At 25.0% G+C, this 24942-nt stretch overlaps 1 protein-coding gene and 7 non-coding genes across 13 annotated transcripts in view; all 8 read left to right on the top strand.

Moving 5' to 3' along the window:
- Window positions 1-21487, top strand: part of LOC107162625 (La-related protein 4B) — a 45901-nt gene extending 24414 nt beyond the window's left edge. For 4 of the 6 annotated variants that reach the window (XM_015509607.2, XM_015509609.2, XM_015509610.2 and 1 more), the window contains 13 exons: window positions 1662-1764; window positions 8118-8294; window positions 8392-8528; window positions 8594-8706; window positions 8771-8911; window positions 12998-13291; window positions 13383-13561; window positions 13643-13906; window positions 14022-14222; window positions 14690-14897; window positions 14976-15399; window positions 15710-15876; window positions 16884-21487. In XM_015509607.2, the coding sequence (XP_015365093.1) occupies window positions 1662-1764; window positions 8118-8294; window positions 8392-8528; window positions 8594-8706; window positions 8771-8911; window positions 12998-13291; window positions 13383-13561; window positions 13643-13906; window positions 14022-14222; window positions 14690-14897; window positions 14976-15399; window positions 15710-15822 (2354 nt within the window). In that variant the 3' untranslated portion in view covers window positions 15823-15876; window positions 16884-21487. The remainder of the gene's footprint in view (window positions 1-1661; window positions 1765-8117; window positions 8295-8391; window positions 8529-8593; window positions 8707-8770; window positions 8912-12997; window positions 13292-13382; window positions 13562-13642; window positions 13907-14021; window positions 14223-14689; window positions 14898-14975; window positions 15400-15709; window positions 15877-16883) is intronic. The other 2 variants (XM_015509608.2, XM_089229267.1) reach the window with 2 other exon arrangements.
- On the top strand, window positions 9442-9519 carry LOC149054829 (small nucleolar RNA Z195/SNORD33/SNORD32 family). The gene has a single exon (XR_016192240.1). It is a non-coding gene; the product is annotated as a small nucleolar RNA Z195/SNORD33/SNORD32 family (small nucleolar RNA).
- LOC149054828 (small nucleolar RNA Z195/SNORD33/SNORD32 family) lies at window positions 9747-9824 on the top strand. The gene has a single exon (XR_016192239.1). It is a non-coding gene; the product is annotated as a small nucleolar RNA Z195/SNORD33/SNORD32 family (small nucleolar RNA).
- Window positions 10484-10560, top strand: LOC149054827 (small nucleolar RNA Z195/SNORD33/SNORD32 family). The gene has a single exon (XR_016192238.1). It is a non-coding gene; the product is annotated as a small nucleolar RNA Z195/SNORD33/SNORD32 family (small nucleolar RNA).
- Window positions 10638-10714, top strand: LOC149054826 (small nucleolar RNA Z195/SNORD33/SNORD32 family). Its single transcript, XR_016192242.1, has one exon. It is a non-coding gene; the product is annotated as a small nucleolar RNA Z195/SNORD33/SNORD32 family (small nucleolar RNA).
- LOC149054825 (small nucleolar RNA Z195/SNORD33/SNORD32 family) lies at window positions 11079-11155 on the top strand. The gene has a single exon (XR_016192243.1). It is a non-coding gene; the product is annotated as a small nucleolar RNA Z195/SNORD33/SNORD32 family (small nucleolar RNA).
- On the top strand, window positions 11365-11441 carry LOC149054824 (small nucleolar RNA Z195/SNORD33/SNORD32 family). The gene has a single exon (XR_016192236.1). It is a non-coding gene; the product is annotated as a small nucleolar RNA Z195/SNORD33/SNORD32 family (small nucleolar RNA).
- Window positions 11520-11596, top strand: LOC149054823 (small nucleolar RNA Z195/SNORD33/SNORD32 family). Its single transcript, XR_016192241.1, has one exon. It is a non-coding gene; the product is annotated as a small nucleolar RNA Z195/SNORD33/SNORD32 family (small nucleolar RNA).
- Window positions 21488-24942: the final 3455 nt, after the last annotated feature.

Here is a 24942-nt window from a genome sequence, read left to right as displayed (position 1 = left end):
TATTGATATTGTGCCTGAAACTGTCTGGTAACTATAGTTGTTAATTTTTTTTTTTGGGGGGGGGGAAGGATTTAAATTTTATTCCTTGTTATATCAGATGTCTCGACTGTGACAATACTATATTAAGTAGGTAATCGATTATTTAAATATATAAAATTAAATTAATTTTAGTATACATTTGTACAATCTATTGTAAATGAGTTGTGATAAAAAGGCTCCAATCTGTTATAAAAATATGCGTAACACCAATAGTTATACTGTAAGACAACTTATCAAAATATTATATTTTAAACACGGTTCCAAATGGCCTTATTTGAAAATGCTGATGTTGCACATTTTACCCTATAATTTTAACTTAAATATAGGTATACTTGAAAATCTATTATTAATTATTAAAATTTAAAATGGTGTAATCATCGCTCTAACATCAGTACTTGATTGCAGTTTATAAATATATTGGTAGAATGCATTATTTACAACTAAATTGAAAGTTTATGACATAATTTGTAGTAATATTAGAATACTATTGTTAACTTTTATTAAATTTACACCTTCATGAATCATTAAGAGGACGTCGCACCCTTTTCTCCGTCTTACACAAGTACGACATATCAAATTTCTGTAATACTTTATCTACTCATAAGTTAATTAATAATTAAAATATCGTAAAAAACAGATTGAGAGAACATAGAATTGATAATGTTACTACCTATAAATTTCATAATAGGTCAATTCACTCCAATATTAAATACTAACAGCAATTTATTGAAATTAACGAACAGAAAATTGGTATATCGTACATGTATAAGACAGAGACAACACACGTGGGTGTGTCATCCTCTTAAACTTTTTTTATTTCTATAAAGTGTTTAAGTAAAAAGTTTAATTTAGAAAAAACGTATATTCATCAAACATATTTTCCTCACATACACAAACTCCTCTGATATAATAAACCTATTTAATGTTACCTTTGTGTACCCTTTTATGCAACAATATGATTTTTAAATTCGGTTATAAATACCTAACAAGGGATTACTTACATGATTCAAAATTAAGATACATACCAAATATAGTATTATACCTATTTCGTTATTAGTTGATAACCAGAGCTCAGACATTGTAGGATGCTTTTTTATGATCTGATATTCCCTCGGATATTCCTGTGTAGTCTAAATATAATTTTAATGATACCACAATTTGAAATACAATTCTGTTTCTTAATTTAAGGTTCAAACTTAGATGTAGGTAGCAATGACTATTTTTTAGAATAGATGCACAAGTATTTTTGTGATTTTGATATTGAAGAATTCAATAGAATAGTTTTGGTTTCAAATCATTTAGGTATTTTTAGAGTTAAAAGTACATAAATTAATAATATAATTATAAAATTTATTGTAAATATTAATTTTGTTGATGTATTCAATTAGCTTTTTATGTGGCCAAAGTATGAAATTTAAGTATTGGCTTATTAATTTTGTTTTTAATTTTACACGGAACTACTTAATTTAAATTTTTTTTCTTTTAACAAAAACTAACCCTCGATGACATAGGCCATTGGACTATTATTTACATCAATAAATTTTAATTTAAGTAAAAAATATACTTTTATTTGTTTTATATGTTATACATTTTGATATTTAGTTAATAAACCATTTTTTCAGGATATATGTACATGAATGGGGACGTAGGAAAAATTTCAATTGGGACACATTATAGTCCCTCCGAACCACTGACTGTTTCTACTGCCACAAACACTTCTTACAGGTAAATATAAAATATTTCAGCTTATAATATAAGTAATAATTGAAATGCACATTATTAGAACCTAATGATTTATTAATTCGTTGTGGTGTCGAAATGTTGCTAAAGTATTTAATAATCTTGTACAAATACTTGTGTAAATATATTTATTTTAAATTTATACATTGTGTAAGTGACAGTTTTTTTTATATCAGCTTAAGCTTGTTAAGCTATAGTTTTAAAAATTTTGTATATCAATGCATTTCATTTTGAATAAATAATGAGAATAATATACATTTTATTCAACACATTATCACTGATATAACCATTCCAAATTCTGAATTTGTTTTTATTTGTATAGCATATTTTTGGGAAATGACAGCCTAACATTGATACCCTCAGATACACCAATTTCAATAAATTGTATTTGGATTAAAATTCTTCTGAAAAACTATTGGTTTTTGTACATAAAACTTATGTATATTTATTAATTTATATATTTTTATCATAGCTTACCTTTGTTTATATTACATTTTAAGATTTTACACATTCTATTTATTAGGTAACCTTTAAGCATAATTTTCCGAGACACATATTTTATCAAGTTTCCTATTTTTTGAAATTTTGCTTAGTTTCCCATATTTTGGTATTTTTTTTACAAAAGTAATTACATATTTCATGTTTTATTAGCTCTTTAAATTCACTGCCCTATTATCAACATTGAATGAATTTTGTTACAATACCTACTCATAGGTAAGTAAATTGAGGATATCAACTAATTTTCATAAAGGTATAAGATTGATGCTGTAGCACCTATAATTGTAATTCTTAATTATTTATAGAGTTTGGTATATAACAATATTTCCAAAACAAAAACAGCAATTTATTTAAGAATTTATTTTTTAGATCAAAATTAGGGTTTATTTTTCAATATTGAACAAAATATTTCACTTAATTTTAAGGCTTTATATTTGAATTATCTGAAATACCAGTATAAACTTGGACTAGTGTCGTTACAGATAACTGATATTAGACATTGGTACCAACATTTTATTTTCAAACCGATACAATGCAAGTTATATATTGATTTAATTTATATGTTAAGATGATGCTCCTTTTAAATATTTATTAAAATCATTTGGTTAACACTACAACGCAATCACATTTTAGATTCTGAACAAAGTGATGAATGTATTGATTTTACAATGATGTGTGTTTTTTTTTGTTTTTTTTGTTTTTGTGTCTGTGTACAGCATAACTAGTCGAAATAATGCTTCGATTTCAAACTTTGGGGGTGGTTTCTGATGTAAAAGTGAAGATCCTTGGTGCATTATAGAGATCAAAAGTAAACATTTTCCAACAGTTTTCAAAAAAATCGAGAAAAACAAAAAAAAAATGACAGAAAAATGGGAATTTTTACGCAAAACCAGTTTTCGACCAAATCAATATTTTTATATGGTTGTAATTCAAAAACTAATCACTGTAAATACTTGAAATTTTCACCAAATGTTAATGTTAGTGATATCTATATACAGTTTAATTTTCAAAAAATTTCGACTTTTTTTGAGTTATTTATAGACCACTGAAATTTTCGATTTTTTTGAGAATTTTTTTTTGAAGCGTCGGTAAAAAAATGTTGGACGACCAAAAAAACTTGAAAATTTAATACAAGGTTCCTTATGAGTTGTTCTTATTGTAGCTAAAAAAAATTAAAAATCGTGAGTCACAATTTTTTTTAATAAGCGTTTACAGTTCAAAATTTTACGAAATCTGTCGAAAACGCGAACATTTGCAAGTAATTTTGAAGTTGAAAAATCATAAAAAATGTTGCGTTTCAAAATATTTTGACTTTTTTGAGGTATTTATACACAACTGAAGTTTTCAATTTTTCTGAAATTTTTTTTTTGAAGTGTCGATAAAATTTTTTTGGCCCTATCAAAATACTTGAAAATTTAATACAAAGTTCGTCATAAGTTATTCTTATAGAGATTAAAAAATTATAAGAATACATAGGCACAATTTTTTTTTATTAGTATTTGAAGTTCAAATATTGACTTAATACGTAAAAATTACGGCAATTTTTTAATTATCTTAGATCGAAATTCATAAAAGTTTTTCTTTTTAATTCTAAGATTTGAGAATTTAATACAAGGCTCATAATATATTTTTACAATAGAAATTGAAAAATAAAATAAATGTATAGCCACAATTTTTTTTTTACATGTATTCAAATTTTAATTTTGACAACATACGTAAAAATCGCAAAAATTCCGTAAATAATTTTATCCTAGAAATTTATAAAAACTTTTCCTTTTAGACCTAAGATTTGAAAATTTTATACAAGGCTCCTAAAATATTTTTACAATAGCATTTGAAAAATAAAAGAAATATATAGTCACAAATTTTTTTATAAGCATTTACAGTTCAAATTTTGACTAAATACATAAAAATTACGAAAATTCGCAAATTATTATAAGCTAGAAATTCATAAAAAATTTTCTTTTTAAATCTAAGCTTTGAAAATTTAATACAAGATTCCTTACAAATTTATCAATCTTTATCACAAAAAAAATGGCCACCAGAAATTCAAATTAAATTTTTATTACCATTTGAATTTCAAATATTGACAAAAATTCGTCAAAACCTTGAATATTTGCAAATTATTTTGTAGTTCAAAATTCATAATATTGTTTGTATTTATATCTAAGGTTATAAAATTTAACACCAAGTTTTCCATAAGTTTTGCTTCAAATAGCTATAGAGAAAATTTGAAGCGTCATTATAGGAAAAATGTTTTGAGCGTTTGAGTTTTAAATTTTTATGAAATCGCGTAATGATAACGATTTATCCTCAAACTAGGTATTCGTATATCTATGATAATATAAGGTTTTATGAATTATGATAACTACACTAATTCATTAACCATGCCATATGCAAAATGCGTCTTAATTGAAAAATAAAATATTTGTTTCAAAATAGAATATGTGACAATATTTAAATATAATATATCCTAGACTGACAAATCATCTCCATTCAGAATCGTTTTTCGTATACAATGATACCATTGCATTCAAATTTAATCCCATCCATTACAGTAACCTACAGTACAGCAGAGCGACATCCACGACTTACCCGCTTTTTTTAAGTTCAGCTTTATGTTGTATCCACAATTGTGTGTTTGTAAAACAATTATGTTTTATTTTATCATAGTTATAATTGTATTATTTAATGATAATAACCCAACAATTATTCATTATTATAGTATCAATAGTTATAAAGTTATAAACATTAATTAATAATATTATCAATTGTGATTAATTATAAGATAAATATAAAATCATAAATTTTACTATACATTTTTTAAATATTATTTTTTAGTTTTAAGCTTAAAAAATTAAAGAGCCAAATGACAATTCTTTTTAGTGGACACTATTTTTTGGTAATTTTTTTGTTTAATTATATGTAGTCAAGTATGCTAAAAACATTAGATAAGTTAGAATTTAGCATCAAACTTGTTATAAAGTTTTAGCTGTTTGCAATTCATAGTATTTTCATAGGTGCCTGGTGTGGTCACTCACTCGTTCAGACAATTAAAATTAAAAGTATCCCTCAACTTCTTATGTACCTAACCTCCTTGGGTGGGTCTCAGACTTCAAATACCTCTAACTTTAAAACTAAGTCAGACTGTTTATTTTTGATTTCACCATAATTTTCGGTTTGCTTAACTACATAAAATGTTAAAAGACAAAAAATGATATCTGGTAAAACAGAAGTATACTTACCCAAGTTAAATGGAGATTTTTTTTTGACTTTTTTGTTATTATAAATACATTTATATTATATTATTATTATTATTAATTCTTTAGAAGAAATTTCATTGTTTATTTTTTTAAAGTAGAATATTAATCATCATAAAAATGTATTAATTATCTTTACCGAAATATGGTATATCGGTTTATATTTCAAAGTTTCATACTTATTATATCGGATATTGGAAAGTTATTGGCCCAGCTCTACTAAAAACCCTGTATAGGGTTAAAATTATTTTATCTGCTTATTTGTGTTGTTAATTTCTAAAAATATTTCTATTGATAGAATTAATTTTGAATTAAATGCACATTATTAGAACCTAATGATTTATAATAATTTTTCATTATGGTGTCGAAGTGTTGCTAAAGTATTAAATACTTACAAAGTACAAAGTGCTTATATAAATATATTTTTTTAAGTTTATACCTTATGTAAGTGACATTGCTTTTATTAAATACTAGTTATAGATATTTTTGGTATTAATAATTTACTATCAAAACTGCAAATTATAATAGTTAGGAATTATGAATCTCAAAGTATAAAGTCTTATTCTGAATTGAATATTTATTTTGTATGTTAAACATTCCTGCATATTAAAAGGATATTTTAACCACATAATATGTTGTGTCTGTGGTAAGATGGAGACAACACATGCTGGTCAAACATTCTATTCATGCACAATAATTTTTTGTTATACTTTAAAATTATTAAATTTATCCAATATTACTCTATTCTGGTTAACTTGAAAGTAACAGATCAAAAATCTTTATAATTTTTATTTTTTGTGTGAATTTATTTTGTTAATTCTTTATTTTTGGTTCATTTTTAAAAATATTCATATGGATAGACATTGTTAATAAATTAAATGTACATTATTAGAACCTAATGATTTATCACAATTTTTCATTATGGTGTCGAAATGTTGCTTAAGTATTAGATAATCTTATACAAAATATTTATATTAATATCTGTATTACATTTATTTATACTTTGTGTAAGTGACAAATTATTTTTATTAATTATTGTTACTAAATATTTTTTTCTATTTATAATTCATTATCAAACTATGATTTTAGTTATTTCCCAATTTATGAATTTCAAATTTTAAAGTCTTATTTAGAATTCAATATTTATTTTGTATAATTTAGAAAATCTTATCAGTATTTATGATTACACAGTGTTATGAACACCATGGACACCTGTGTATATAAATATCCATAAGCTTGAATACTCATATATAATATAATATAATATAATACTCGTATTTCACTACTTCATAATTGTGTCTTACGATAGCTCCACTTTTTGAACTCAACATGGCAAAATACATTTATTGTGTTCACTACTTCCTAGTTTATGTTATGATCACATTTTTTAATAATATTAGTAAATTATAATAAGTAAATAAATGTGTGCATGTAATTTTTGTTATGTATTTTTATGTATGTGAATAGTATCTCTAAATGCTTAAATAATAAAAGATAGTTAGATAATTAATAGCTATACAATTTGTATTATTCATAAATAAAATAATAACCAATTAATAATTATTTATAAATAAAAAATAGAATATACATGACATTATATTATTAAAAATATTTATGTTAAATGTATATGTGAATTCTGAATTAAAATACAATATACACGAGTAATGATAAATAGACAAACTTGCACAGGTATTAAATACATGGACTTTAATAAATATTTTACTCATGTACTTGTGCATTCTAATACCCATTCACAACCACAACTTCTAATTCCTATATATTAAAGCATTATATGTTTTTATTCCATGGGAGAAAAATGAGCTAATTTTAAAACTCTATAAGATTCTAGCACACTTAAAACCCTCATAGTTTTTTACTTAAAAATGGTTTCTTTTTATACCTATGTGGCTATGTGTTTGTTTTCTGTGGCTTATTTAATTTTGTTGTTAATTTAATAATAATTGTTGACTGGCATTCAACATGTATTGATTTTTAAGTAGAATAAATTATATTTGGATTATTCAACTAGGTATAAGTAACAATCTAAAAAGACATAATTATTTTATTATCATAGTTTTGTCACATAGTTGAATAGTAATAATAATACAAATCTTATGAATTAAATAGATATATGGTCCTCTGCTTAAATTTTACATAGACCAGTTGACAAATATATAAACCCAATATTAACCTGAATAATAATAGTTGTAAAAATATAAATGTTTGTATTGTTTGAAATTTGTATTCCATTGTGTTTATGCTGGATGCCCAAAACTCAAATAATTGATTTGGATACCAACCTCTACTTATTTAACTTAATAAAAAAATAATAAACTAATAATTTGTGAAATTTATAAAGATGTCATCATCAAAAATTATTAAAATTACACAATAAATTATGTGTATTGCATATCCACGTAATTCCACATAAGAGTGGTAGTTGTAATTGATATACTAACTGATATAAGATGCCATTCTTACATTCTGATTGGTTGTAACTTGTATTGGTAGCATTATTAGTATAATGTGAGAATTATTATAATATTGATAACACATAAAATTATTTGTTTTAAATTTTAGTTCCATAAATGGAAGTTATGAAGTGTCGGCATCGGATAGTAGAAGTGGTACAGTAATTTTAACTGGAAAAAATAGCACAATGGTGAACGCTGAGACTTCTACTGAAAATATGCCATCGCAGTCAGTAGAACAACTCAAACAACTTTTATCAAACCAGTTAGAATATTATTTTTCAAGGTAAAATTATAATCTACAATTTTTGTTAATCCATATTATTATTTTTACTTTTTAAAACAATTAAGATTATCAATATCACTTAAAATGTATTAAATAGAGAGAATTTGGCAAATGATGCATACTTATTGTCACAAATGGACAATGACCAATATGTTCCAATATGGACTGTTGCCAATTTTAATCAAGTAAAAAAATTGACTAAAGACATTAAATTGATCACTGAAGTATTGAGAGGTAAATTTTGTTTTTAGTAGGTATTTTTAATTTTATATTAATAATTTATATTAATGCTCAATTAGAGTCACCAAATGTGCAAGTTGATGATGAAGGTTTAAAAGTCCGCCCAAATCACAAACGTTGTATTGTTATCTTGCGAGAAATTCCTCAAACTACTCCAATTGAAGACATTAAGGTTTGTAGTTAGAATGTTTATCTGTTATTTTTCTCAATCTTATATTAATTATTTTTGATCACAGGGATTATTTGCTGGAGAATCATGTCCTAAAATGATATCATGTGAGTTTGCTCATAATAATTCATGGTACATTACTTTTGAAAATGATGAAGATGCACAAAGAGCATTTTTGTATCTTCGTGAAGAGGTTAAAGAATTTCAGGTTCGTAAATAATAATATGTAAAAATAAGGATTATTTTATTATTTTTAGTATGTTAATATTTGCTATTGCCATTGATATAATACATTACATGCATTGAAGATTCTTTCAAAATATTATGTTAATAAGAATATTTTTTATCGAATTATTTAATAATAAAATAACCAATGAATTATAGTATGTAAATTATTGAAAATTATTGTATGCATTGTATTATAACCAACAAAAAAAATATTCTCATATGTTTTCAATGCTATTTTAACATTCAACATCAATATAAATGATTCATAATTTGATTACTCATGATAGTAATTTATGACATTTATTTTTATATTCATAAATGATTATATACATTACTGTTGTTTATATTGAATAAAATGTATTATAAAATTTTGAATTTTTATTGTAGCAAAACAATTTTGTATTTTTTAATTCTTGTATTTTGATATTGATTCTATTTTAGAAAAAATTGCAATCGAAAATATTTTCAAAAATTATATATTTGGACTGAATTTTTTCAAAAAAATAATTTGATGCTTATGATGATAATTGTTCACTATTTTATGAATTTAAGTGATTGTTTATTACATGCACTACCAACTGAAGCATTATACTTAAATAGTAATAATTATAATCAATACAATTGTATTTCTGATACATTTTCTAAACCAGTTAATATTTTACATAAAATGAACATTCTGTAAAAGTTACATTTTATTCAATAGATGCGCATCATCTAAAATATTAATTATTACGTGTTATTTAATTATTTACTATTTGCGTTTTTGTAAATGATCAAAATGTTGAGAAGTGTACAATATATATATATATTCAATTATTGCTTATGATGATGATTTATCACACTTACATGAATTTAAGTGATTGCTTATTACATGCACTACCAACTGAAGCATTATCCTTACAAATGTAAATAAGTTAAAACTAATTAAATAGAATTTTTAAAACATACCGTTTTCATTTTATACTCTACATAAATGGAGGGATTATAATTGGCTTAAGAAAAAAATAAATTAATCAATTATCTGATCTTACATGACACGTATCACCATTTTTGTTTAAAGTTATATTTCAATTTTTTGTTTTTAAAAATATCTTGTTAGGAAAAAAAATGTATTGCTTATGATAATAATATTTCACACATTATGCATTTTAGTGATTGTTTCTTACATGCACTACCAACTGAAGTATTATTGTGAATTTTTTTTTGTATCCGTTCGAATTGTTAAGATAGTTTTGAGATTGATTCTATTTGAGAACAATTATTTAATGCTTATGATGATAATTTTTCACACATTATGAAGTTCAGTGATTGTTTATTACATGCACTACCAACTGAAGTATTAAATATGTTCAAATAAATTGTGAGGATGGTTTTGATGCTCTGAAAATGAAAAAAAAAATTGCTTATGATGACAATATTTCACACATTATGAATTTTAGTGATTATTTATTACATGCATTACCAACTGAAGTATTATTGTGAATTTTTTTTTTGTATCCGTGCGAATTGTTAAGATAGTTTTGAGATTGATTCTATTTGAGAACAATTATTTAATGCTTATGATGATAATTTTTCACACTTTATGAATTTTAGTGATTATTTATTACATGCACTACCAACTGAAGTATTATCGTGAATTTTTTTTTTGTATCCGTGCGAATTGTTAAGATAGTTTTGAGATTGATTCTATTTGAGAACAATTATTTAATGCTTATGATGATAATTTTTCATTCATTATGAAGTTCAGTGATTGTTTATTACATGCACTACCAACTGAAGTATTATTGTGAATTTTTTTTTGTATCCGTTCGAATTGTTAAGATAGTTTTGAGATTGATTCTATTTGAGAACAATTATTTAATGCTTATGATGATAATTTTTCACACATTATGAAGTTCAGTGATTGTTTATTACATGCACTACCAACTGAAGTATTAAATATGTTCAAATAAATTGTGAGGATGGTTTTGATGTTCTGAAAATGAAAAAAAAAATTGCTTATGATGATAATATTTCACACATTATGAATTTTAGTGATTATTTATTACATGCATTACCAACTGAAGTATTATTGTGAATTTTTTTTTTGTATCCGTGCGAATTGTTAAGATAGTTTTGAGATTGATTCTATTTGAGAACAATTATTTAATGCTTATGATGATAATTTTTCACTCATTATGAAGTTCAGTGATTGTTTATTACATGCACTACCAACTGAAGTATTAAATATGTTTAAATAAATTGTGAGGATGGTTTTGATGCTCTGAAAATGAAAAAAAAAATTGCTTATGATGACAATATTTCACACATTATGAATTTTAGTGATTATTTATTACATGCATTACCAACTGAAGTATTATTGTGAATTTTTTTTGTATCCGTGAGATCTGTTAAGATAGTTTTGAGATTGATTCTATTTGAGAACAATTATTTAATGCTTATGATGATAATTTTTCACACTTTATGAATTTTAGTGATTATTTATTACATGCACTACCAACTGAAGTATTATTGTGAATTTTTTTTTTTTTATCCGTGCGAATTGTTAAGATAGTTTTGAGATTGATTCTATTTGAGAACAATTATTTAATGCTTATGATGATAATTTTTCATTCATTATGAAGTTCAGTGATTGTTTATTACATGCACTACCAACTGAAGTATTATTGTGAATTTTTTTTTGTATCCGTGCGATTTGTTAAGATAGTTTTGAGATTGATTCTATTTGAAAACAATTATTTAATGCTTATGATGATAATTTTTCACACATTATGAAGTTCAGTGATTGTTTATTACATGCACTACCAACTGAAGTATTAAATATGTTCAAATAAATTGTGAGGATGGTTTTGATGTTCTGAAAATGAAAAAAAAAATTGCATATGATGATAATATTTCACACATTATGAATTTTAGTGATTATTTATTACTTGCATTACCAACTGAAGTATTATTGTGAATTTTTTTTGTATCCGTGCAAATTGTTAAGATAGTTTTGAGATTGATTCTATTTGAGAACAATAATTTAATGCTTATGATGATAATTTTTCACACATTATGAAGTTCAGTGATTGTTTATTACATGCACTACCAACTGAAGTATTAAATATGTTCTAATAAATTGTGAGGATGGTCTTGATGTTTTGAAAATGAAAAAAAAAATTGCTTATGATGATAATAGTTCACACATTATGAATTTTAGTGATTATTTATTACATGCACTACCAATTGAAGTATTATTGTGAATTTTTTTTCGTATCCGTGCGAATTGTTAAGATAGTTTTGAGATTGATTCTATTTGAGAACAATAATTTAATGCTTATGATGATAATTTTTCACACATTATGAAGTTCAGTGATTGTTTATTACATGCACTACCAACTGAAGTATTAAATATGTTCTAATAAATTGTGAGGATGGTCTTGATGTTTTGAAAATGAAAAAAAAAATTGCTAATGATGATAATAGTTCACACATTATGAATTTTAGTGATTATTTATTACATGCACTACCAATTGAAGTATTATTGTGAATTTTTTTTCGTATCCGTGCGAATTGTTAAGATAGTTTTGAGATTGATTCTATTTGAGAACAATAATTTAATGCTTATGATGATAATTTTTCACACATTATGAAGTTCAGTGATTGTTTATTACATGCACTACCAACTGAAGTATTAAATATGTTCTAATAAATTGTGAGGATGGTTTTGATATTCTGAAAATGAAAAAAAAAATTGCTTATGATGATAATTTTTCACACATTATGAATTTTAGTGATTATTTATTACATGCACTACCAACTGAAGTATTATTTTGTAGTTATTTTCATTTTTATTTTATTTCAAACTGTCAGGATAGAATTGTAGTATATGATTTTAGTATTTTATTCTTTATAAAGTTTTGATATTTAATGATGACTTCTACCAGAAATTTTTATTTAAAAATTTTTGATAACTAGATTTAAGCTGTATTTATAAACTGTATGTTTATATTAACTGTCAATATATTTAATTTAATTATGTTTTTGAATATAAATGATTCATTTCTAAATTTAATTACTTTAGGGTCGACCTATAATGGCTCGTATTAAAGCAAAGCCAATGAATCGCATGGCTGCACCAATATCACCGGGTGCTGTTGCTGGAATTCCAGGTATCAAAACAGTAAATGGTTTTAGAACTCCGCCAATGCAAGCTCAACCTATCAATCCATATATAGATCAAGGTCCAGGTGTCACACAATCTGGACCTCCTGCACCACCCCCACAGCATCCTCAAGCTGCCAGGTTGTTTTATACAAATGGAGGACCAGCTCAATATGCTCCAGTCAATTATGCTGCTGCCAATCTGCAAGTATATGTAAGTGTATCAAATTATTATTCTTGAAAAACGGATGTTTTTGATTAGTTATTTAGTTTGAATAATAATTATGTTTTATGGTTTTAATAAGTTACAGCAGCAGCAACAGTCTCCATATTATCCTACAAATATGATTCAACATTGGGCTCATCCTGCAACAGGGGCCTATTACACAACTGATCTTAGTGGCATATTTTCTGTGAATGGCTTGGCACCCCAAGGAGCTTTTACTAAACCTCAAAATTCAAGATATAATGTTTCGCGTGCACCGTAAGTAGTATCATAGTTATTCTACTACAATAACAATAAAATTATTATGTTTTTATATAAATTCAAACATATTTCAAATAGTGGTCGATCCAATGGAAAAATGCGTCATAATTCTGTTGGTGGTAGTGAATATTACCGAAGTTCAGCTTCGGATAGTGGTTTACCATCTCGTCCTGGTAGTTACACATCAAATGGAAGTCTGACTAAGTCATCTAGTAGTAGTGGATCTTTGCATATTTCCAATGCAACCAGAAACTATGTTGACAATCAAGATTCAGCTGTAATTGATAGACAGTCTAATGGTACAATCAACATCCCTAAAGATCCTACATCATTGCCACCAAGGTAATTTATATTTTTAACATTGATATTTTATTCATAAAAATAGAAAATTCTAATATTTTGAGTTATATTTATCAATTGATATTAAATAGTTACTTCATTTTTTTATTTTATATAGATATAGGCGAAGGAAGAAAGATGATGAAGTAGGACCAGAAGTAGTAACCACAGGTACTATACCTCAGCCACCAACTGGAAGTTTTGATTTGGCTGCTGATGCGTTCCCTCCGTTACCACCTCAAGTTGTATCTATATCACACCAGTCGCCAACTTCATTGCCCCATGACCAGTTGTCACCTCGTGTTAACATTGATCCTAGGTAAGTATTAGAAATTATTGTTAGAGATATAAAGATTGTTACCAAAGTATTATAATTAATTTATTTTAGTATATTTTTTTCAAAATAAATAACTATTTTGTTTTAAAAGCTCTAAAAACTTTAAGTTGATTTAAACAAAACTTAATCGAGGATAAAACATAATTTTGTTTCTGAACCATTTCAAATATTAATTTATGTTATTTTATGTTGTATTAAGGATTTGAAACCTTTTAAAGTTAAGTAACTTTATTAATAATTTATATCAATAGTTTTCCATTTACAACACGCGACAATTTTCAAAAATAATCAAATATATTATTAAGGTTTAAGGGAAACTATATATGATCTCACATTAGGTTATTAAATCAATTTTTTTTTGTTATGTGGAATTTTGATTTTTATGTTTTTTTATAATATATACCTATGGTTTTACATTAACTTATATATTGACTTATTTTAATTCATAGGATTACTGTAATTTCAACTTCGAGTATTTCAACAGTTCTGTCTGAACCCTCTGTATCTAAGACTGATGATGATATGGACCTAACTGTGAATTCAGAGAGCCTACCAAATAGTTTACAAACAGTGCCTCCTGTTGGGCCTGTACCTGTGACTGCAATTGTTGATGACGTATCAAATATGTCTTTGAGCTCTGTTAATTTGCACTCAAAGGTATTTATTAATCCATATCCTGCATTAATGTTTTTAAAATATACTAAAATTATTGATTTTATATTGTTTTGTTGTAAGGTTCAGGATATTGTTACGACTTCGAATTCTATAATAAATCCTACAGATAAGACTGTAATGCCAGCAAAATCTGACATGCCACCTACTACGCCTAAAGCAAATGGTACATCTCTTAATATTAAGCCAACTGTACCAAATCATAAGGCTCCTTTGCCATCACAGTGCGCTTGTGTCATACCACAACCACCTGCTACATTTTCGGCAGATATGGCTAACAATAATCCTGTTCTTAATGGGAATGGTTCTCCAAATATTGGTCATAAACTAAGTTATGCACAAGTAGCACAGCATCACAAAGAAAGGAATGAGAGCCACATTTCCACAATTATCACATTTGGGCAAACTCCTATTGTAGAAGAAGAAAAAAAAGATGAAACTATATCTACTATGATACCCCAATCTAAACAATCAAACCTTACAGCAGGTATAGTTACCTCATTTTTAATATAATTTTTATTCAAATAAAGTTATTTGAATCTAATGTGATATAATCTTATTATATTTATAATCATCTATCATGTGTATACTAATCCTAATTATTCTTTTAATGCTTAATATCTATCATATTGAATTCATCAATTTACTAAGGTCTTTTTGAAACTGTTTTCAAGACAGTTAAGTTGTAACCTAACTAATAAGTAATTAATATTTAAATTTAAATCATTATAATTCCTGTAATAATTAATCAACGTGTGTCTTATTAGGTAATTGTTATTTTATTGTGCTCATTTCAGAGGGTCTTCTAACAAATCGGTCTGGAAAAGGACACAAAACATCTAATAGTGAACGAGGAACAATACCCAGGAAAGGATCATCAAAGTTCAATCGTACTAAGTCTCCTAAGTAAAAATTTAGATAAGGCCTAAGTATCAGTTGTGACTCAACTTATGAATAACGTTCTGTAAGTATTAAAATAATTTTTACCATCTCAATTAAGCTTAAAGAAAATTATTTTTTCATCATTTTAACATTAAAGTCTTTTGTTCTATCAGTTGAAGGTTTCTTTTTTTAAATCAATCATCCAAAACATTGGCAAATTCTTAGCACTTGCATCTTTTGTAAAAATTATGTAGGATAAACATTCATAAATAAAATCAATTTATTGTTATGTAAATATGTTTATTCCAATTTCAATTAAATACATTTTTATTTTATATTTTTGAAACACCCAATTTTATATAGTATGTAAATTTATTAAAATAAATTTAGCTTAAAATCATGAGGTCATTTATGGTTCATTTTTCAGTATGGGCCCAGCATACACGGTTAAAATTTCAACAAAGACTTCAACTAAACCTCTGACTTCGTATGCTTAAATCTTTACTAGTCAATAACAAAACACCAACCTTAATATAAAACTTCTAATGTATAAATCCCTCATCAAACCCATTTAGACTATGGTCTCCAACTCTGGGGAAATGCAAAAAAATCAAATACAAATCGTATTCAGGCTTTTCAAAATATTGCACTAAGAAAATTAACAAACTCCCCCACTTATGTTTCTAATCATACCCTTCACGCGGACCTGAAAATCAAATCTGTAAAAGAAGAAGCAGTCACTTAGTATAAAAGATTCCATAATCGGCTTGCATCTCATCCCAATCCTTTGATTAAAGCTCTATCAGCAAATACTATTCCGGGAAATTCTCCAAGGCATTTAAAACGCAACTGGTGTAGAGATATGTTAACTTAATATTTTATATATATAAAAAAAAAACAAATAAATAAATTCAAATACATATTATATAAATTAATGTATAATCTCAATATTTAATTGTCATCACTGGGTGGCTGCTTTTATCAAGCCTTTTCATGTATTATATTATTATCTCAGCTAATACTCTTATTGTACCCATGAGGTACAGATTGTTTATATAATAATAAAGAATAAAAAAAAAAATTTTTCAGTATAAAAACAATTCACTTCAAGTATGGCAGATAAGTGGAAGGATCCGGACAGTATCGATACAAAAATTGTAACATTGTTTTATGCTGAATTGATAGGCTTAAAACAACAGTGATACATAAATATATCCCCGTCCTACTGTCATTATATTCTAATCAATTTGTCCAAATTATTATGTTTATTGTTAGTTTTTTTTTACATAAGTTCAATATCTTATGATTGTTTCCTTTTATGAAAAAAATGCATAAAACAAAACAACTTTGAAACTAAACTCCTATATAGATATATTATATTTATATATATACTTATGTTTATGTATATATTAAAAGATTTAAATAACATAACTGTGATAAAAATTATACATTAACAAGCATTAGTTTATATTTGTATGTCATATATTTATATAAGTATTTATATATATATATATATATATATATATATATATATATATATATAAATATCAATTTGAATTATTTATAATCATAATTTGCATTGACATAGTATAATTATGAATTACTTTGAATATTAACAAGTAACTATTATGTTTCAACTTAATTTATCAATAATTTCCAATTATGTTATTACATTTTAGTAAGCTTGTAATATTCTTAACCTCAAGTTTTCAGTTGCATTGATATTTATTTTTTGACATTGTTAAATAAATGTTATTATAAGTACTTATACATTTTTTTATATGTATAATAGAAAATGTTGTGAGTATTGACTGATTGGATTTGAACAAAATTTAAAAGCTTGATGTTATTACAAAGAGATTTGATTTTTCTTTATATTTGCTTATCACAGTGTTGTTATATACTTCATTTATTGTTTAGATCAGATGACTTTAAATTACAGAATGCTTATAAACATGTATATTTATATTATTTATATTTATAAGCAATGTTGTTTTGTTTTGTCTTTTATTTTTACATTACGATGCAAGTAATTTTATAAACATTTTAATGTATGCAATATTATTTGTATTTCATACCAAATTTTATTAATTTTTATTGATTGAATTATTTTAGATGAAAAAGTGTTAAATTATCCCATGAAACAATACGATACATTTGTCACCCGCATCCGTTAATCGACCAATTTTTTTAAAAATTTTTTTGTTTTTTTTTTATATTCTTATTTAACTTTTTGTTTTTTAGTTTTATTTTTATTGATATATAAAAAAATATGAAATAGAAATGAAAGAGGTCTAGTTATATAATCTAGTAGAACAATGTTACAATATTTATGATAAATAAGAAGATATCAAGTTTTTTTGGAAGAAAAATTTAATTTATAATTTTATAACGCTTAAATGTCTTCTGAAAATGTTTTCAAATTAAAATGGAAAAAAAAATAATATTAAAAACTAAGTTATAGTTAGTAGACTAGATTTTTTTTTTAATTTTTACTGAGGCCATGATAGCAAATGGCCAACAATACAATTTAATAAATTGAATTCAAATGTATAGCATATAGTTAACTTATATAATATGATGTAGTTAAATGTAAATTATTTGATGAGAGTCATTTGTTTGGGTTTTTCTGTCTTATTATTCTATACTATACTTAAATCATTTTAACTTATCACAATATTTTGCTTACTTAAAAACAAAAGGTTTAAAAATTAATCCAGAGTTAAATAGCCTCAAAAAAATGTATCTTAATGTTTAAATGTGTAATAATTCAAAATTAGCTTAATATTAATTTTTACTTGGTTGGTTTTGCTCAATTTATACAAAAATTTAACGTAAAAGTTAAATCTAACATCTATCTTTAATGAATTTCAAATAAATTTCCGTCTCCAGTATCTGTTTTGAAGTTAAATGTTAAACAAACCCCATACCTACTTTATTTATTTCATATATTTTTGGGATATTCATTGAGTTTGTTTTCAACTAATTTCAAAACTATATATTGGTCTGAAAATCTCTTCAAATCAAAAACCTGTGTTGTATAATTTGCCTTTTAGTTACCATAATGTATGTCATTTAAATTTGCTAACATTTAAACATTATATGTAATATGTTCTAAATTAATTGCCACTGGAGATTCTAATTCAATTTCATTGTTCGATAAAAAAAACTAAAACCAACAATTTTATAACATATTTTATTTTATCATTATTATTATTATTATTATTATTATTATTATTTTATTATTATTATTATTTTGTTTATTGTTACATAGTGGTTGATACATTTCGCCAGTGTATTGTAATGGCCATATATGTGTTATGTTTGTTGTTAATTGTTTTTAAAATAGAGTAGGTATATGGCTTAAATAAATTATATAAAATAACAAAATAAGAAAAAAGAGCTCATAATGGAAGCCCCATTAAGTATTGTTTGTTTGTTTTATCTTTTTTGTTTTTAGTTGTTTAATTATTTTGGGTTATATTGTGTTATTTTTAATCTTCATTTTGAATGTCTCGATATTGAATATTATTAAAATTTTACATTTCAAGAACATTTTAATATGTAATTAGTTGGAAGGATACTGGGATGACATTTTTTCATTTGACAAAATGTATATTTTTTTATTAATTATGTATATATTTGTTATTTTTTTTTTTAAATACCTAAATAGCTAAATAATTAACATATATAAATATTTAAGTGGAATTAGGAAATAATTTCCCTTAGTACTAGTCATGGAAGGCTAATATTGATAAATATATATTTATACATACATGTTTGTACAATGTGAGTTAGCTTATGGTTTAATTTATTAACTGATTTTCCAATCATTAACTATCTTATTTTTATTTACTTAAATAAAACAATTATGTAAGATATTATTGAATATTGTTGCAAACCTATAATTAACCTATACCTAGTAACATATAATTTATACAAAATGTATAATATTATATTATATCATATTTTGTTTAAATTATTGCATTACTATAATTGTATTATACCTTTTAAAAATGATATCTTAATTTATTAAGTATAAATAACTGCCTTGGTAATTTTTTTTTATTGGTCATAATATGACTGCAATGATTCATTTGAAATTTTATCATTACCATTAATAATAATAATAATAAATGTTAATACAAGCGCACATAATTTAAATAATATTACTTCAAAAACTTTGAAATTTATGGCAGAAGGTTTTGCTTGATTGGAAAATTAGAAATTATTTATAACTTAATGGCTTTCATGTTTGTTGACCGTACCCTGACACAATTTGTATATCAAAATATGTATTAATGTATATTCCTTCCTAGTCAAAGGAAACTTAAATAAAATAAAAAAAAAAAATATGATTTAATTTCTTTATAATATTTTTTTTTAATTTTAATTGATAGAAACTTTACATCGGTGAAATCATAGTTTTTTGTTTTGTTGAATTTTTATTTTCTTTAGGTATCAAATGTATATTCTTTTATAGTCATTGAATAATTTGCAAAAATAATTGAATATCGAAGCTCAATAGTATTAAATTAGTATTTCTTTTACTTGCCTTGATGACTTGTTTTGAAATTATTTAGTTCCATTATTTGTTGTAAATGTTTTGTTTTGTAATTTAAGTGAAATTTACTAATATATATTCAATTTATTTATAAATATAAAATATTTTTAAAAGTATACTCTTGTTATCATTATATTATGGTAATCAAAAATATTAATTCCCAAGGTAGACTACTTCATTAATAATATTTAAGCCTATGGTGCATACTACATCATAAACCTAGTATCTTTCATAAAATTGTTTTCTAATTGAATATCATTTTTGTTTTAGCATACTATATTATCATTATAATTGACATTACCTATTTAGTATTTATGTAGGTCTTCAGGTTTTAATATTATATAGAGTTAACAGCCAACCCCTAGTATTCCATATTGTTAGGTATATATTACTCATAATGTTATTATAACTAACTCCCCTTCTGCCAGATTTCCATCAACCTGTACTGTTGTGCCTAATTCCACTGTTTTTGTTACAATATTATATAATAATAATTATCTTATAAAAACTGAGTGTTTATTGATCATATTATATATATTATTAATAAATTGTTACATGTGAATTCAAACGGTAACACGATGATACACATTTATTATAATAATTATAATTTCAAATCGCATTAACGTTTGAAACCAGTTGACTGATCCATTTATTTCTGTTTTAATCGAAAACTATTTTAACTTATTTATATTTATATTTTTTAAAAATTCGTAAAAACTATTATTATACTGATAATTATAATAATTTGAATATTTAAAAAAGAATAAAAGTGGTTATGTAATTGTTAAGGTGTAAATAATAATATGTTCTTTCAAACTGGATTTCATGACCAACTAGTAAGAAAAAAAAAAAATGTAAAAAAATATATATACTAATAATTGAAGCTTTATTTATTTAGTTGTGTTTTCTCCTCTTTAAATGGCATGCAGTTCATTCTAATGGATGACGTACAAATTTATGTGTTTAATGTTCATGGAGTCTTGTTTGATTTGGAATTTTTGTGATATTTGATTATTAATCTTATAAATACATACATTATAATATATATATAAAAAAACAAATAGCAAACCTTGTTTTATTGTATTTTATCATAGATATGTATAACAATTATATGATAACTGTACAATTATGTGTTTTAATATTTTTTTTTTTATCCAAAATATCATTTCCTATTTTTTGTAAATACCACCTGAAAGTCTCTATCCTAATTTGCCTAAAGTTATGAACCTATTTAGTATTTACCATTAAATTGTAATAATTATACAATTAGATGTTTTTTACTGTTTTTTTTTCTGCAGTAAAAATTAAATTTTTTTATAGTATTTCTAAAAAGTAGAAATTACACTGCATTGTAGGTACAATGTTTAACACATACCTGTGTAAACTTTTTATAAATTTCACAATTATGGATCCATACCTAATTTAGGTTATAAATGAAATTTTATCTCACATGTAAATTAATATTCTAATAAATTAATTTTATGGCAGTTAAAAAATTAAATACAAATATAAACATAAAAATTCAGAACAAATTACTCATTAGTCATAAGTGTATTGATTGATGAGTATTGATTCATAATCAGATTAATCTTAAATTTTGAACCCAGCTGAATGTTCAATTCTATATAACTTTAATTTTTGAATCGTGTGTTCATGAAATACTACACTGAACAACACTGTTTTCAAATTGATGGATCGATGTACTATTTTAATTTGTCCACATTGTTTAGAAATAAAAATGAGTAGTTATTATGTTGTTTTTATCTACATTTTATCTACATAATTTGTCAGAGTTGTTATGTAAATAGATTTGTCGTTTGTGTAGCAAGATCATAGGCCAATTTATTATTCAGGTGAACAATTTTATAGAACGTACAGCTATGAAGGGTAACATTACAATAAGTCTGGTCTAGTTGTATAAAACGACTAAAACCAAATAGAACTATTAGAATTTATTCTAATTTGAAAATGTGTATTGCAATTGATGTGAATTAAAGTCAAAGATATAAACATGTTTATATGACTAAAGTTTTTGGGACAAATGTTTATTGGAACGAATAATTGTGGAACATGAAATACAATCTCTGTCTATATCATAAAATTAAAAAAAAAGCATTGGATATTCATTCGCAACGATTTCTTGTGAAAACACTGAAAACATTATCTTATTTTGTTGTAATTCAAAAACAAATATGCGTAGATACTAAGATACCTAGTACCTTCTTGTAAAAGTGTATTTTAATATTTTATTTAAGTTTACGCGATAATGTTTAGGCACAAAATATATTAACTATTTTTGGGTTACAGTAATTTACAGACATCTGTAGATATTATTACCATAGTTAATAGGTTAAATCATAAGTTTTTTCTATAAACATGTTTTATTATGAGGGATTTCAGAGATTATTATTAAATTATTTAGTTAATACAAAACTATTATTTTTTTTATGAGACCGCATTAACCTGAATTTTTATTTTCACATTTTAGAGCTGTTCGCGGTATTTTACGAGTACCTATTTATTTATTTTTCGTCAGTACGGGTATGATTACGTAATTCCCAAGAACAGCACTGCTGCACAATGCATACAGAATAATCTGTAGTTTTTTTTTAAGTATTAAAGATAAAAAAAAGTCTTTATTAACAGATTATAATTAATACCATGTTAAAATATTTGACAAAAAATTATATGGGAAACACTTTCAGAGAATTTTGTTTAGACCCGACCATCAACGAAGTACCTACCTACTAATAAGTTTCATGCAATAGTTAATGTTATTATTGTTATCAATAATATATTATCACGTTAATTGTTTTTTAAAAATGTACATATAACCAATGCAATTTTAAACGAATAAAAATATGTATAAATAAATTATACTACTACCGCACTACTTACTATAGGTATAGCAGAGGTTCTCAAACTTTTCAGGCCAGCAGCCCCCCCCCCCCCAAGTTTTGTGAACCCCCTCGTAACAAAGACTTTAATGGTGATTATTAGGGCAGAGGACTTGTAGCTCTAAAAAAAGCTCTATTAGATGCAAGCACTTATGCACTAATAAAACCCCATAATATGCAATTAAAATATGCACTAACCTATCATTTTTTTTTTTCTATCCTAATCGAATAAAAGCCCACATGGTGTACACACGCATCTGTGGTGGACGGTGGTGATGTCGTAGCAGGTATACTGTACGTTAAAAATTTAAAATCGTTATCGCTTCTACAAAAAATGTGTGCCCGAGCACAGTCCAAAACCATACCTATTAAACGATAAAATTTAAAAATAAATACATTTTCATCCAAACATTTTGACTGTATTGTTTGAAATCAAAATGTCACTGTGGAAAAAATCGATTCAAGTAGAATATGTCTCAAAAAATATAAAATAGCGTATAAAAGTGTAAAATATGCCCTACTACAAACCAAAAAAACCTAAAATATGCATTTATATGCACATTAAAATTTCAAAACTAGCTTAGTGGAAGCATGAAACGTATTTGTTTCGCACTCTGCTATTTTTGTGACTGTCCAATAAAAAATATGCAAATGCTACATGATACAAGTCCTCTGCCCTAGTGATTATTATTATGCGAATTGCACAAATATTTTTTTCAGTCCTACTTCCTACTCATAAAGAGTTCGCCCCACACTTTGAGAACCTCTGTACTGTAATAGTTAAAAGGTCCATGATAGGTTATGTCCTAGATCATACACTGCATAATATTTTTATGATCTATAAGATAATATACATGACAGTTTATTAGTATAACGATTCATGTTGATCTTAAGGAGTAGAATAGGCAACTATTGTATCAATATCGGGTAGTCGGGTGGAAATAATAATATTGTTATGACATTTTGATGAGAAATTGTTCGACAGTTTTGAACCAGACTACCAGAGAGTTTCCTTCTACGAATGCACGATTAAATATTTATAATATATTATGTCTCTGAAAGGACGCTACACGGAAAGCGAATCAGGTACGTATTTGAGGGTATTTTTTTAAAAGCGAGACATAAATTTCCAGCATAAAAAAAAATTAAAAAATTTTGATAATAACATTTTTTGAGCATTATTCCTATTTAGTCCTAGACTAATTACCATTGAGCTCAGTGGCGTGGCCAAGATTTTGTTTTTGGAGAGGCTAATACATTTTTACGGTACCGCGAAAAAATAACCACGGAAAAAATAACCCCGGAAATTTAGACCCCGAAAAAAAAACCCCCGAAAAAATAACCACGCGAAAAAATAACCACGGAAAAAATAACCCCATAATATAAGTTAATATAAGTTTTCAAATTAATCTCAAATCTAAATGTATAACATACCTATTACCTACGTACAATTGTTATGTTCCCACAAATAATATTAATTTTGGATTTAATGAAAAATTATTGTATACCTACGATAAAAACGATTAAAAGCACGGTCTGTCTGTCATATCGATCAGATATACCTACAATAGCTAGGTACAGTGACATATTATAACGGATAAGGAAGGTACTACTAACAGTACTAACTTTATCTTAAATTTAATGTAATGTGATAATTCGGTAATTTAAAACCAAATTATTATATTAT

The sequence above is a fragment of the Diuraphis noxia genome, unplaced genomic scaffold, assembly GCF_037042655.1.
Source record: "Diuraphis noxia isolate RWA-SAM2 unplaced genomic scaffold, SU_Dnox_SAM2 contig0005, whole genome shotgun sequence".
Lineage (NCBI taxonomy): Eukaryota > Metazoa > Arthropoda > Insecta > Hemiptera > Aphididae > Diuraphis > Diuraphis noxia.
This window is presented reverse-complemented; position numbering and strand designations above follow the sequence as displayed.